At 42.7% G+C, this 15,000-nt stretch overlaps 1 protein-coding gene across 1 annotated transcript; it reads right to left on the bottom strand.

The window, feature by feature from the left end:
- Positions 1-161: 161 nt before the first annotated feature.
- LOC101846594 lies at positions 162-14,679 on the bottom strand. Its single transcript, XM_005102753.3, has 5 exons — positions 14,641-14,679; positions 5,566-5,688; positions 3,595-3,675; positions 3,004-3,064; positions 162-333 (listed from the first exon to the last, which is right to left on the bottom strand). The coding sequence occupies exons 2-5, from the start codon at positions 5,679-5,681 to the stop codon at positions 187-189; spliced, it is 405 nt and encodes a 134-aa protein (XP_005102810.1). The 5' UTR covers positions 5,682-5,688; positions 14,641-14,679; the 3' UTR covers positions 162-186.
- Positions 14,680-15,000: the final 321 nt, after the last annotated feature.

The following is a 15,000-nucleotide window of genomic DNA, read 5'->3' as shown; positions in this document are numbered from 1 at the left end:
GGGAAAACAAATTGCGGGGAACACAATACAATGAAACTGCTTTGTAAATATTTATAGGCCACACTTTAAAAAACAAATATAGAAGAAAGAAAGAAAAGATCATCACGACTACAAACAAGAAGAACATAATCAAAGCCAAGTAGACCTGCCTACTAACACGGTTTTAGTTATTTTCAACGTGCCGCTTTATTTCCTTCTCCTGTGGTTGAGAAACATGAAGTACTGGGCCCAGTCGTAGACGTTGGTGTCACAAGCCACGCACTCGCAGGCTTGGATCTCCGGCACGTAGATGCTCCGGGTTTCAGATGGAGGGTGTAGCGTTTGCAGGCGGTGCTGAAATAGAATGTTTGTAAAATGAGCCAAGACAAAGGAACACTGTATTTATCCTTCACTGGAAACGGGGTGGGGATGGGGAGTGGGTGGAGGGGGAGGGGGGAGGGATACGTATTTCGTTTTCGACAGCTACTACGAAATAAGATAAAAGTACAAAGTTATCGAAGTGCTACATGGGAGCATACGTATGTACATGAGTATAATATAATATTTATAAACAGATAATATGTAGCATACACAAATGGCCTGGGCGACAAAATAACACCCGATGACTGGCAGCGAGCTGTCATTGTACCTATTTGGAAAAAAAGAAAGGTAACAAAAGAGACTGTGGAACCGACAGAGGAATATCCCTTCTTAGCCATGTGGGTAAAATGCATGCCAAGACATTGGAAATGAGAATGAGACCAATTGTAGAGACTCAACTCAGTGAATCCTAGTTTGGCTTCAGAAAAGGCAGGGGCATTAAGACAGTTGTGTGAGACTGCCATTGTACATAACAAAGACCTCAATATCGTCTCGTTGGACCAGGAAAAGGCGTTCGATCGGGTAAATTTCAATATTGGGAAGTCTTACAGGAATATGGTGTAAGAGGACAGTTCCTGGAGAACATCATGTCACTTTATAAAAACAGCCTGTGTGCCGTAATACCAACATAATGACTTTTGGACAGGTTTCCCTTCAGGTCTAGTGTGAGACAAGGGAGAGTTCTCTCTCCGCTGCTCTTTATCACTTTATTGATTAGATCACGAAAACAGCAAATGACAACATCACTGAACTGAACGTGCTTCTATTTTCTGATGACCAGAGTCTATTAAATACAGATGAAGAAGAATTACGAAAACACACCACAAAACTAAATGATGAATGTAAACACCTAAACATAAAAATCTCCATTTCAAAAACAGAAGTTATGAAGGTCTGCTGAAACCCAAGGAAATCCAACATCCTTATTTACGGAACACAATTTCAAAAAGTAAAGGAATTTAAAAATTTGAGAAGCATCTTCACACGAGATGGGCGTATGGAAAAAGAAATAGAAACAAGAATAATGCAGGCAAATGCAGCGACCTACCAGCTAGCACCCCTGCTCAGTCACAAAAACATCCCAATCGAAGTGAAATTCCAGCTCATCAATAGCATCTTCATACCAGCCTTAAAATACCAACACCAAACATGGTCTCTAAGCAAGGCACAAGAAAGAAATATCAATGCATGCGAAATGAGGTGCCTCCGCAAAACCACCAAGGTCACCAGAAGAGACCACATAAGAAACGAAAGCATACGTCTGCAAACTGGAATACCACCAGTAATAAAAATTCAAAGAGCGTCAAAGAGTCTAATGGTTTGGACATCTAACCAGAAAGCCCCAGAAACAACTAGCGGCTAGAGCTTACAATACCCGAGAATCCGGCTTCAAATCAAGAGGAAGACCAAGAAAGGCTGGATGGGGTAACAAAAAGGTCCTGGAACAACATAACATATTATTTACCACAGACGCTACACACCTAGCACAGGACCTAAACCTGCACCTCCCATCAACATCCTAAGGATACCAGAGGAAGGAAAAAATAAAAAGTAAAAAGTAAGGTATTTACACACCCCACACCCCCCTTCCTCCACACACACACACACTCACACAAACTCACACAAACACACAAACACAACACACACACACACACACACACACACACACACACACACACACACACACACACACACACACACATACACAAAACAATTTTGCACACAGCGCGCACGTAAACACACATGCATACACACACAAACACAAACCCACACACGTACTCACTCATGCATACACACAAACTAACACTGAAAACGCGCGCCCACACTTTTGTACCGTAGTGTCTCTTTTGTAGTCCTATCTAAGTTGCAGTGAGAGTTCAACGGTACTTGCATCACAAATAGATCATATAAGCGCTGACGATCAAAGATGTTATTAGAGAGTAATAATATACAAAAAAGAGGAGAGATAAAGACGACAGGTGTTTAAGAGGGTAGAAGGAGCAAACTATACCAGAGCACCAGCCTAGGATCCACTCCATTCTTATCCGTTGAAAAATACTTTATGTTTCAGACTGCGACCATACCAATAGAAAATAATAGGCTTTTTCTACGTTATAGCTAGGAAAGTTTGTTGAGCGGACAGAAACCATATCAAAAGAGACTTTTTAAAAAGTGAGTAAAAATCCTGAGTTTTAGGTAGGCCTATCTTCAACGTTTTCAGTCTAATGAATAATGGACTGTTCATCAATCTTTTTTTTTGTTGTTTATTGGCCTTAATAATAATAATAATAATAATAATAATAATAATAATAATAATAATAATAATAATAATAATAATAATAATAATAATAGACATGTATATAGCACTCCACCCCGATTAAAATACACAGGCTCTGAACGCTTTACAAAACAGTACAAGGTACAACAGTAACATAAAACGTTGTGTTCTGAATAAAAGAAAATCACTCCTAATATTTATCTTATTAGTTTTAAAACAGAAACGACTTCAGCTGACATTTGAATGAATCAACATGAGCAATCCCTCTGGCTTGTTGTGAAGAAATTTTGGAACACACACACACACACACACACACACACACACACACACACACACACACACACACACACATACTGTCCACTCACCTCTCTCTCTGTTACACTGGAGACCCGGCATCCACAACACTCTCGTATGAAGGTAGCAACCCTGAGGACATATAAACGAAAAAAAATCATTACGTATTTTAAAAAAATTAAAACATCATAGTGTGTATATTATATATATGTATATATCACACACACACACACACACACACACACACACACACACACACACACACACACTCACACACTCACTCACACACACACACACACACACACACACACACAAACACACACATGCACGCTTGCAAGCATGCACCACACATACACGAATAGACTCTACTCTGTTAGTCATTGTGTTTGACAGCAAATACATGTAATGCAGACTTTTAAGATTATTGAACAAGCAATTTTATTCGCTTCTTGGTTTGTTAGTTAATTCATTAGTTCATCTGCGTTTAACTATGCAGATTGATTAGACGTCATCCTGTGAAAGTGTCCCTTGCATAGCCTCTAAGTGACAAATATACTATCTATGCATCAGCTATAGTGAAACCAAAGATTCTATACTACCAGTAGAGAATCTTAGTGAAACCCCTGAAACTAAGGCTCAATGGATGCAATTCGATCGCTTACCCGGTCTGCACCATGGAGGGTTCGGGTGATATGGTGGTGTTGTCTACGCAAACGTTGTAACGGACAACCAGAGGGTGGTGCCTGGGTAAGGGAGAAAGAAAAGACACTCGGATGAATCACTGCATACAGGTGAAAGCAAAGACACACTGTTAAATCAATGCGCACAGATATCCAGGAAACGGTGAAAGAAAACACAGTCGGTTGAATCGTTGCATAGAGGTGCCCATGTAATGGAGAAAGCAACGACACACAGTTGAATCTATGCGCACAGGTATCCAGGTAACGGTGAAAGGAAAGACACTTGGTTGGATCACTGCATACATGTCATTGTGCCTTCGTAAAGGTGAAAGCAAAGACAAACGACTGAACCACTCTATACACTGGTAACTATTATTTCAGGATGTGTCCGGAGGTGGGGTTGAGAAGGAGAGAGGTAATCTACCCCAGATTTTCTCTTTGCTTTTTGTTTCTTTATTGGATTTTTTTTCTCTGTCACACTATACTCACGTCTTAAATAAAGTCATGTGTTGTCGGAGTGTCTATCGTTGTCTTTTTCTACGTCGTAGACGACTTTGTCACTGACACCACCATCATCATCATCATCATCATCATCATCATCATCATCATCATCATCATCATCATCATCATCATCATCATCATCATCACCATCATCATCATTTTTAGGTAGCAGAGAAAAAAAGGGGGGTAGAGAGATTTTTCAGGTTTAATACAAGTTCAACTTTTCGCCCTGTAAAGGGCTTCGTCAGGAACACGATACAAAAACAATCATGTAAAATCTAATAACTGCAAGCTATAGCAACAAAAGTACGCGCATACACGTCATAATGTCAAAAGGTGCGATAAAAACAAATCGGGAAGACTGAGAAAATTGAAGGCTATGGCAAGAAGTGGTAAGGATATAAAATAGTATGTACGTCATCGACTACCTTTCATCTTCTCCACTCACGTCAAAGGGTTAAAGTGCTTTGACTTTAAAGGTCAAATCTCATGGAATGAAAGTCAGCCAGAGCAGACTCAGAAGCCTTTTCTGGGGAAGTGGAAAGGTTCATTAACGCGCAGATGCAGACGACTGACCCGATTTACAACATGATGAAAGAGTTCAACTGGGCTACAATCTTATATCCACCACAAACACTCAAGTTGGAACAGTAGCGCCAAGTAGGAGAACACAATCTGTTTACTATACAGCAGCATACGAGTAGAAAACTGGCGTCTATAGTGTAACAGATAGGCACTTAGCCTTCGCACACAGAAGACTTGAGTTTGGTTCGTTTTGGGGGTAATTTTATCGAGCATCTCGGTCTTTCCGTTGGAACCTAGTATTTCTTTCAGCAAAGGTTGGCTTTGACAATCAGAGTTGAAGTCTGCTTCTAGAGGGTATCTAGATTGCATCGATGAGGTAGTAAAACAGCTACATTTGAGGGGGGAAAACGAATAGAAAAAGCTGCGAATAGAAATTGCTGCGATTATATTCGTGTAGTTTACACTGAATCAGTAAAAATGGCTATGGACAGTTTACCTTCAGTGATGTTAATGAATAAAATACCCTCGGTACAGACAGAGCATCACAAGACAGATCACTTTACAAATTCCGGGACAGAGCGAAATATTGTACTAAAGATTACCCTTAAAAATACATAACGCAAGACAAATTGTTCCATATTTCACTATGCAATAACTAAGTCAACAATTTATCGTGGAATAGGCAAATCCCTTGACATAATTTTTAACTAGAGAATAGTCAAAGCTCTCGTAAACGTACTCATGAATTGACAAAATAATTCAAAAGCTCATTCTGGAATAAAATCACTTCACTTACCTACGCTAGAATAGACAAACTACTTGTCATGCATAAATTATATATGCAAATCATGAACCGTTCATCATGAACATATTTTATCACTAATTAATCGTTTTGTCAAGTCAAGGACAGGTCATCCCCAAACTTACCCCGGGATGGAGAGATCCCCCAATACTTCTCGTTTCTGGCAAATGGCATCAATTCTCGTAACAACAAGGAGGACTACGATAGCAGCAGACCATGGCCTCCAACCTTTTTTCGCCATTGTCTCACTGCGAAGCAGAAAATATACGTTCCTTTAGTGGGGACAACAGACAACCAACATGGCTTTTCCTAAGTCGAAAGGATAGTTTTGAAGTATTTGATAATACCGAGTGTAATGTTAGTATACACACACGACTGTAAACTGGAGAGACGAACACACACGACAGCAAGCATTCTAATAATAAGCCCGGGTGTAGTGTCTGACTTTTTATGTTGATCCCCGAAGTGAGTAACATTAACCAAAAGCCCATGGCATACGGGGCTTTCGTCCCGTGATTAAAAAAGAGTAAGGTACAATACGCTGACTACCGTGACATCTCCCCTTTTAATATTGAAGAAAAAGGAAAACCCCAAAACGGATTAAAGATTATCGGTTTCGAGTCTCTCAATGGGGAATGTTCTAACTTTAACAAAATTCACACATCAATTGTCTTTGAAGATTCGGGGCTTGCACTTGAGAACTTGGTAACACATTTCAATAAAGTTCTTTGGTATTTCATAATTTCCACATTTCAAATTGTCTTTGTCACATTCATAGAACTGCATAGCGTTCAAATAACGAAACTTAAGAAAATAAATTACCTCGAACAGGTAAGTCTACACAACTGTTGGGTAATCAGCAAAGAATAAACAAAAAGTAAAATCAGTCATCGAAAGGATACGACTGGGTCGCAAGAACATCAGTCCGGGTAGCGAGCGGGTCTCCTGACCACTTGTCCACTTCGGGTAGTTGTTGGAGCAGGACTGGCTGGAGCGACATCTGGCTGAGGTGATGGTGGTGTGACATCAGGCTCCACCAGCTGGACAGCTGGTGGTGGAGGTAAGGGAACGAACATCAGAGTAGGCTCTGGGGTGGCAACAAGTGAAAAAGGCATGGAAGGAGGGTCGACGTAGCGCTTCAGGTGTTTGCGGTTCCTGCGGTAAGCCCTATCCCCAGACTGTATGATGTAAGGCCTCGGTGCACACCGTTCTTTGACAACCGCAGGGCCACGCCACTCCTTGTCGGTCTCCAGCTTCTGCAGGACGAGCTGACCAGGATTCAGCTCCGGGAGGTTCTGGGCTCCGTGACGTCTGTCAAAAGCTTGTTTGTACTTACGCTTCGACTCAGCGTCTCTGGCTGCAATCTTCGCTCTGTCGTAGACCTGCTGGTTCAGGTTTGACGGTAGAGTTGGCAGGGTCGTCCTCAGGCGTCGTTCAAGAGCAAGTTCCGCTGGGCTCGCCTCCGTTGGTGACACCAGTGTAGACCTGTAGATCAGGAGTGCGAAAAATGGGTCGTCCTGACTCAGGGCTTTCTTCGCTTCCTCGACTGCTCTCTCCGACCCGCCGTTGCTTTGGGGAAAATGACTGCTGGTCGTGTGTTTAAACCCCCAGCCCTTGGCGAACTTGTGGAAACGGTCTGACACAAACTTGGGACCGTTGTCAGTCAGAAGTAGTTCTGGAATGCCAAACCGAGCGAAGATGTTTTTCAGTTTGTACACAACAGTCTCTGAGGTGGTGTCTGGCATGTAGGCCACCTCCAAGTACCGTGAGAAGTAGTCCACGAGTACCAGGTAGTCATGTCCCTTGTAGTTGCAGAGGTCAGCACCAACCATCTGGAACGGCCGCTCAGGTAGAGCTGTTGGGGTTAGAGGTTCGCTTGGTTGTGCTGGACGTTTCCGCTGACAATGGTCGCATCTAGAGACGACTTCCCGTATCTCGGAGCTGAGACCAGGCCACCAAATGGAATATTTGGCCCGTTCTCGACACTTCGACACTCTGAGGTGACCGTCGTCGATCCTGCTGAGCATCTCACCTCGCATTGCCTTTGGGATTACGATGTGGTTACCTCTGACGAGTAGTCCATGGACTTCGCTCAGTTCACTGGAAACTGCGTAGAGGTCGCGAGCTTCGGACCTGACGTTTTGTATGAATTTTGGCCAACCGCTTCTGGTGTACTGTATCGCAGCACTGATCGCTGGATCCTGTTGAGACTTGTTTCTGATTTCGCCAAGTTTGCTATCCGTGGCATCCCATGACATCTGGATTGTAGCGACATGAGCCTCGATTTCTTCACCAAATTCTTCAGGCTCGGTGCTCACTACTGGACTTCGGGACAAGGAGTCTGCGACAGTCATGTTTTTCCCTTGGGTGTATACTGCCTTTCCGCTGTAGCGCATCATCCTCATCAGCATTCGTTGGCAGCGGACAGGTGCATCATTCAGTTCTTTAGAGTTGATCAGAGGCACAATGGGCTTGTGGTCGGTGAGCAGTGTGAATGACGGCAGACCGATGAGGTAGCGATCGAACTTTTCGCACGCCCAGGTGGCCGCCAACAGTTCCTTTTCGACCTGAGCGTAGTTCTTCTCCTCCCTAGATAAAGTTCTGGAACAGTAGGCCACTGGCTGAAGATCACCCCTGTCCTCCTAGAGGAAAACTCCCCCCAGTCCGTAGCTGCTTTGCATCGGCGCTTACAGTGACAGGCTTCCTCATGTCGAAGAAGGCGAGTGTTGGAGCTGACGACAGTAACTTCTTGACTTCAGTGAAGGCAGATGACTGCGCTGGAGTCCACGCCCACTCAGCATCGCGATTCAAAAGATCGGTGAGCGGCTTCATGACTGTTGACAGATTTGGCACAAGCCTGCCCAAATAGTTCACCATGCCGAGCACTCGTCGTAAGTCTGTCATGTTCTCTGGCTCTGGCATTTCAGTGATGGCGCTGACCTTGGATGGATCTGGCCGCTGATGATGTGGCCTAGAAAATCGATTTCATCCTTGTCAAACTTGCACTTGGATTTGTTCAACTTGACCCCACGCTCCTTTAGCCGCTGGAAGACTTTCTTCTTCAGCTTATCATGTTTCTCCTGACCATCCGTGTGCAGGAGGATATCGTCCATAAAGCACTCAACACCGTCTATGCTCGCTAGAATGTCTTGCATCGTGCGCTGAAATATCTCAGGCGCAGAGGTGATTCCAAATCAGAGACGTCTGTAGAAGTACCGACCGAACAGTGTAATGAAAGTGGTCAGCTTCGCGGAGTCGTCGTCCAATGCCAACTGCCAAAAGGATGAAGTTGCATCAAGCTTGTTGAACTTGTTTGATCCGCTGAGTTTGTACAAAATGTCGTCTATGGTGGGCAGCATGAATCGTTCACGCTTCACCGATAGGTTGAGCTTTTTCAGATCTGTGCAGATTCTAACGCTACCAGACCTTTTTCTGACCGGGACCATGGACGCGCACCAGTCAGTAGGAGCGCTGATCTTCTCAATGACACCTGCGGCCTCCATGCGGTCTAGTTCAGCTTTGACTTCGTCCATGAGTGGAATGGGAATCCGAAGTGCGACGTTCACAGAGTATGGCTGCGCATCTTCTTTCAAGATGATTTTCACTGGCTCGCAGCGTATAGGTTGAGGTCCCACATCGCCGAACACGAGGTTGGCAGGGTCTATTCTGTCTCGAGAGATCAGTCCCAGACGAACTGCGGCGTCGCGACTGAGAAGACAGTCGGTGTCGTAGTCAAGGACGAAAACACGGAACGCAAAGTTGCGATTGTTATGCTGCGTAGTTGCGATAAATTCTCCCACGCTCCTTATGACTCCACCAGGACTGCGAAGAACTCCAGACGTTGTTTTCAGCTTTGGAGGAGGACTGAGACGGTTGTAGACGGCCTTCGACATTATCGAAACATCGGCCACTGTGTCTATCTTGAAGGATGTAGCTCTCCCTCCAAGGTTCAGTGTAACGCGCCATGGTGGCTCATTAACTTCGCCTGGAGTTTACATCGGTAACGACATTACTGTCCGAGTCTTTGTCAACAGCACCTAAAAAGAACGAAGGAGTTTCCGATTCAGTGATTTCGTTGACATTGCGGCTGTTGCTGCGACAGACTGTTGCGAAATGATTGCGCTTGCCGCATTTGCTGCAAGTTTTCCCACACGCTGGGCAATTGTTTTGGGCATGACCTCTTCCACAGCTACTGTAGTTAGAGAAAGTTGACGGTGATGCATGGCTGCCTCTGTGTTGTGAGTGTCTACTTGTTCTTCGGCCGCCTCTACCCCTGGGGTGAGCAGGCGACGAATATCCCCTCTGGCGTAGCGCAATGCATCTACTGTGACTGCTGCACCTAGCTGACGTTGGCTACTGACCTGACCCTTTACGAGCTCGAAATGGCGAGCTGCTTCGATGGCTGATTTCAAAGTAAGAGTTGCCTAGAGTTGTAAGCGCTGTGACAGTTCATTGTCCAGTACTCCTAGGACGAGTCTATCCCTTATGGTTTCATCTCGGTCCTTAAAGTCTGCATGTTCTGAAAGCTCGTACAGGGCTCTTACATATTCTTCTATTGTCTCCCCACTGTTTTGTGCTCGTGCATGAAACTTTGCTCTTTCGTGGATAAGATTCCGCTTGGGGACAAAGTGAGCGTCGAAATTCTCTAAGGCAGTGTCAAAGTTGTCCCTAGAATCGTTACCTTCGACGGGAGCAGGGAACGTGAACGTGTTAAATATCTGTTCAGCTTGGCGTCCCATAGCGTAAATCAATGAACTTACTTGAATTGCTCCGGTCTCTGCGCTCAGTTTGGTGGCTGTGCGGTATCGTAGCATACGCTGTCGCCACTCGGGCCACTCGTGAGGTTTGGAAAAATCAAACGGTTCAGGAGGCTTGAAATGAGGCATTCTGACACTTGTGACACGCTATCCACTGACTTCTGACACCATGTAATGCTAGTATACACACACGAGTGTAAACTGGAGGGACGAACACACACGACAGCAGGCAATCTAATAATGAGCCCGGGTGTAGTGTCTGACTTTTTTATGTTGATCCCCGAAGTGAAAAACATTAACCAAAAGCCCATGGCATACGGGGCGCTTACGTCCCGTGATTAAAAAAGAGTAAGGTACAATACGGTGACTATCGTGACACCGAGGGCTCTCCCGAATTTAAGGTGAAAATAGCAATAATTTGAAAAAAATCTACTTTTAATTTCACACTGAATTTCTGAATTAATTACTCACACTATTTATTTACTTCTCAGTGTAATCTCCGAGTGAAGATCAATGAATTTTTGCTATCGGTGCACAAGTCAAAATATACCCTCTCTCAAGAAATCCTCGTCAAGAGGTTATAACGAATTCTAAACTTCTTCAAAGAGATCTTCTTCCTCTTTGAAGCTGTATCCTGACAGATACCACTTAAGAGGTCCAGTCCCAGTTGATAATCTAAAGTAGCAATGTCTTGATTGTGTGCTAATTGTGGCAGAATCTCCACATCGTATCTTCGTAGCTAATCCTTGGTCAGTTCTGCGGTATGCAGTATGGCATTGTCATGAGGCAAGACGCTGTCCTTTCTCAGGCGGTTTGGTCTTTTTTTTTTCGAGGTAGAGCTTGTCTGAACAACAGTCTTCTTGTCCAGACGATGTAATAATTATCATTGGGGATTTTAACTAATACTCTTTAACTTCTGCCCTCCCCACTTTCCATCACTATGTTAATGTACCAACCAGTGAGGACAAAACTATTGACTTAAGTTATGTAAATGCTTCTAATGCTTACAAATGTATCTCTCTGGCTTCAGTAGGAAACTCTGGTCATTGCATGTCTCTTTTATCACCAAAGTCAAACCCAAATTAAAATCTTCAAAACCAATTTAAAAAGTTGTCACCATCAGGAGTGAAGAAAACAGGGAAAACCTGAGAGGTTGCTTTGAATGTACGGATTGGAATGTTTTTAAAGATTCATGTACTCGTGTAAATGAAAAATGTGAGACTATCGTTGGTTTCATTAGGTTTTGTGAAGATCTACATTCATCTAAAAAATAAGTTATCTACTACCATAACAAAAAGCCATGGGTTAGCAAGGAGCTAAATGAAATATCAAAATAGAAGAAGAAGGCATTCAAACTGAAAGACCGAGACAAATTAAAAACAACAAATAATATGTTAAAGGAAAAAAAGGGAGTGTAAGCATGTTTACAAAGAAAAGTTAGAACACAATTTCACTTGTAACAACACAAAAATGACGTGGCAATGTTTAAAAACTACAGTTGGAGACGCACCATGACGGACAAACATTCCAACACAAGACACGAACCCAAGTCGGTTTGTAAACGAACTGAATTCTTCTTTTAACGCTCGTTTTTACAACCTCGACTTCTCCGACCAGGTGCCAACTGTCATAAGACGCGACTCAAAATGACTGCACAGACGACAACAACAACACAGACGAAAACTATGACAAGAGCAAGGACATTTTAGAGGTTAATGTTTAGGAGGTCAAGATCGTGTAAAATCGTCTGAATTAGTGAAAGCTCACAAAGCGAGTGGACTCGACAGAGAAAAAATTAAATTATTAAAATGTGTTCTACTCAGTTGTCTCCCACTTATACTGATATATTCAATTACATAAGTCTTTGAAAGAACGAATAATACCACTTTCATGGAAATGCTCTGAAATATTTCCTGTCCCAAAGAAACAATCAATACAAAATTTGAATAACCTAAGACCTGTGGTTTTAACATGGGTCCTTATGAAAAAAAAATGAAATGTTTAGAAAAACGGGTTCTGAAAGAACTGAGGAAATCAAGAGAAGACATACTGGATAACATGCAATTTGCCTATCGTGCCAAGAGGGGTGTGCCATTCTCATGCTCTTAAATAACATCTACAAACACAAAGATACACCTAGAAATTACTGCAGGATATTTTTTGCTGATGTTTCATCCGCATTCAACACTATCCAACCCCACATAATGGTTTCAAAATTAATTACAGTGGAATCCTGTTATAATGAGAGGGAGGGGACCGGTGTCACATTTGCGTTATACCAGATTCTCGCAATAAGTGATCCAGTAATAAATCCAATGGAAATAATAAAGTTGGCCTAATCTATGAGTTTGGTGTTCTGTTTATTTCTTTTTGTGATCTCCCCTGATGATGATTTTGTTTTAACATGACCTCTTGGTCATACTTGATCAAAAATCGAATCAGGTTTCTTTCTCTAGCGAAGTTGACAGCTCAGCGTTGGCGATCAGAAAGAGAGGGCTCTAGGCTAACCCGCCCGCTGTATTGTCCCCCACCACACCACACCCGGTGGTGCGTTCCGTCTGTTTGCGGACGTCACACATTCGCTCCATCCACTGTGACCTCTCCATCCCCGCATCGGAGAAGTGAGATGATAATCATTACGAGCCATTATTTTGTAAATTGAAAGGTGAAAGATAAAGAAAGGTTTGACATAACCATTAAGAAAGCCAGCAAGATCTCTGGATATGATTTTATTTGAATTGATGAAATGTATAAAACCACACGTACAATAAAGGTAAAAAGCATTATAAACGACCCATCACACCCCCTTTCCACGCAAATTGTAAGATCACGCAGCGGCAGATAAGTACCTCCAAAAACAAAGAAAAAAAAACAAGTTTTTAAAAAATCATATATATAGCATAACGCTATTGTCAGAATGAAGCATAGATGTGTGTTGCTCTGTAGAGTAGGTATCTACATGTATATTATAACTCCAAAGGTCTTGTAATTAAATTCCTGCATGCGGTTGAATGATGCTTCTGATGTGAATGTACAATTTGTCAGCTTTACTTCTCTTTTCGTATTGAATTTTAATGAGAGTAATATATAATTTAATTTTTTTTAAATGTATACCTGCATGTTCTTGGAACACCTGAATAGACATAAGGGTCTTGAACATCTAGCTCTCACTGGCAAAATTGAGGGCAAGCGAGACAGGAGTAGGCCCAGAACAACATATTTAGGGAACCTAAACGAATGGGTAACAGGGAAAGATCAGGGAAACGTAGCTTTTTTTAGAGCATCCGAGCAAAGGAATGAATGGAGAACCATGATCGCCGAAGTCTGTCGCAGATCTGGCTCTCGATGATGATACCTACATGTGTTTCTACGATCCTGTACAGCCAAGGACAATTTCCCTCTAGATAATAAAGTATTATCTAATCTTATATTATTACTTGTTTCAATTTAGGCCATTTTCGCCTTAATTTCGTCTAAAATAGTCTGACAGACCCTTTATTTTTACTTGTCAATATTTCTAAGTAAAACAAAAAACGACCTCCCTTTTTCGGCATTTTCAAAAAGTTGGTATCGTAATGGAATATAAACTCGCACAAAAAAGCCAAAGAACAAAAAATCAAAGAAAGATACTCAACAACTGTTTAACCGATTTTTATTTTTTTTCAAAAAAGAACTTTTCGACTCTCTAGATTACGTGTGTACAATTTCAGATTTCCTCAACGACGAGAAGGTCACGTAAAATGAGTTAAAATCACACTGGTCGGATTTCAAAAGTCTGAACAGCCGCGGTTCTTTATTATCATTGTCAATAGTGGGTGTAGCCACCCCGTTTTATCGAACACTCGGTACTGCTTCGACGTATGGACAGGGCATGCCTTCGTAAAACTTGTTGAGGTAGGTTCTGCCGCATCTGAACGAGGTAGCCCAAAGAGCAAACTCTAAAATTAGCTCTCAATTTTGTACAGTTCGACACCTGGTACTGATACAAAATATTTCGTCTCATTTCATAAATCAAAGTTCTTTCAGAACAATCTTGTGTCTACTTCTTATTAGGATACATCACTCCTTAAAACAAAGTGTCAAACGCGCTATGTCGCCAACGTATTTTTGCGGACGTTCATTTTTCAACGGTATCACTCTAAAAGAGGGCTACTGGAAGCGATACTCGCTGCTTATTGCTCCCACCTGGTGTGTTACATGGAAGATCGACCGGGAAATTATGGGTCATGTTGTTGTCGTTGCTGTTGTTGCTGTTGTTGATGTTGTTGCTGTTGTTGTTGTTGCGATTTTCCCTTTGTTTTCTTGGAAGGGGGGGGGGGTGCCAATTCAAATGCTTTTAACACAAAGACTCGCCTAATAGAATTCACAAAATTAAGCTCCAGAACACAAAAAACCTCTTTTAAAGTATGAAGGGTCCTAAAAAGACACTCAAAGCAAACTTACCGCGAACAGGGGAAAACAGCAGCTGGATATTCAGGCCAACGGCACACGGCCTCCCTCTTGGATGCTCATCCCTAGGCCCAGCATCCCTTTTTAACGTCTGCCAGTGACATTCTAAGCAACCTACACACGGTCACCAGAACAGGCCATTATTCGATACTCGCCTCATCCGAACACTTAATTGACCAAATTCGATTTCAATACCAATCGCAATAATCGTATGCTGCGCCTTACTGATAGAAGGGCCCAATACCTAATTCGGGGAGAAGGGACCAAAAAAAAGGGGAGAGGGGGGTTCCTAGAAAGAGAGCGGCGATAATTGCGTGTATGTGTGTATGTGTGTGTGTTTGTGTGTGTGTGTGG

This window comes from Aplysia californica, unplaced genomic scaffold (genome assembly GCF_000002075.1).
Source record: "Aplysia californica isolate F4 #8 unplaced genomic scaffold, AplCal3.0 scaffold00338, whole genome shotgun sequence".
Classification (NCBI taxonomy): Eukaryota; Metazoa; Mollusca; class Gastropoda; order Aplysiida; family Aplysiidae; genus Aplysia; species Aplysia californica.
This window is presented reverse-complemented; position numbering and strand designations above follow the sequence as displayed.

What these genes read in the sequence shown, in the direction of transcription:
- LOC101846594 (XM_005102753.3), bottom strand. Translation starts at nt 5,681, where the DNA reads ATGGCGAAAAAAGGTTGGAGGCCATGGTCTGCTGCTATCGTAGTCCTC. An exon ending in GGGGATCTCTCCATCCCGGG is followed by an intron (nt 3,676 to 5,565) that starts GTAAGTTTGGGG and finishes TCCCTTACCCAG; the next exon opens with GCACCACCCTCTGGTTGTCC. An exon ending in CCCTCCATGGTGCAGACCGG is followed by an intron (nt 3,065 to 3,594) that starts GTAAGCGATCGA and finishes ATATGTCCTCAG; the next exon opens with GGTTGCTACCTTCATACGAG.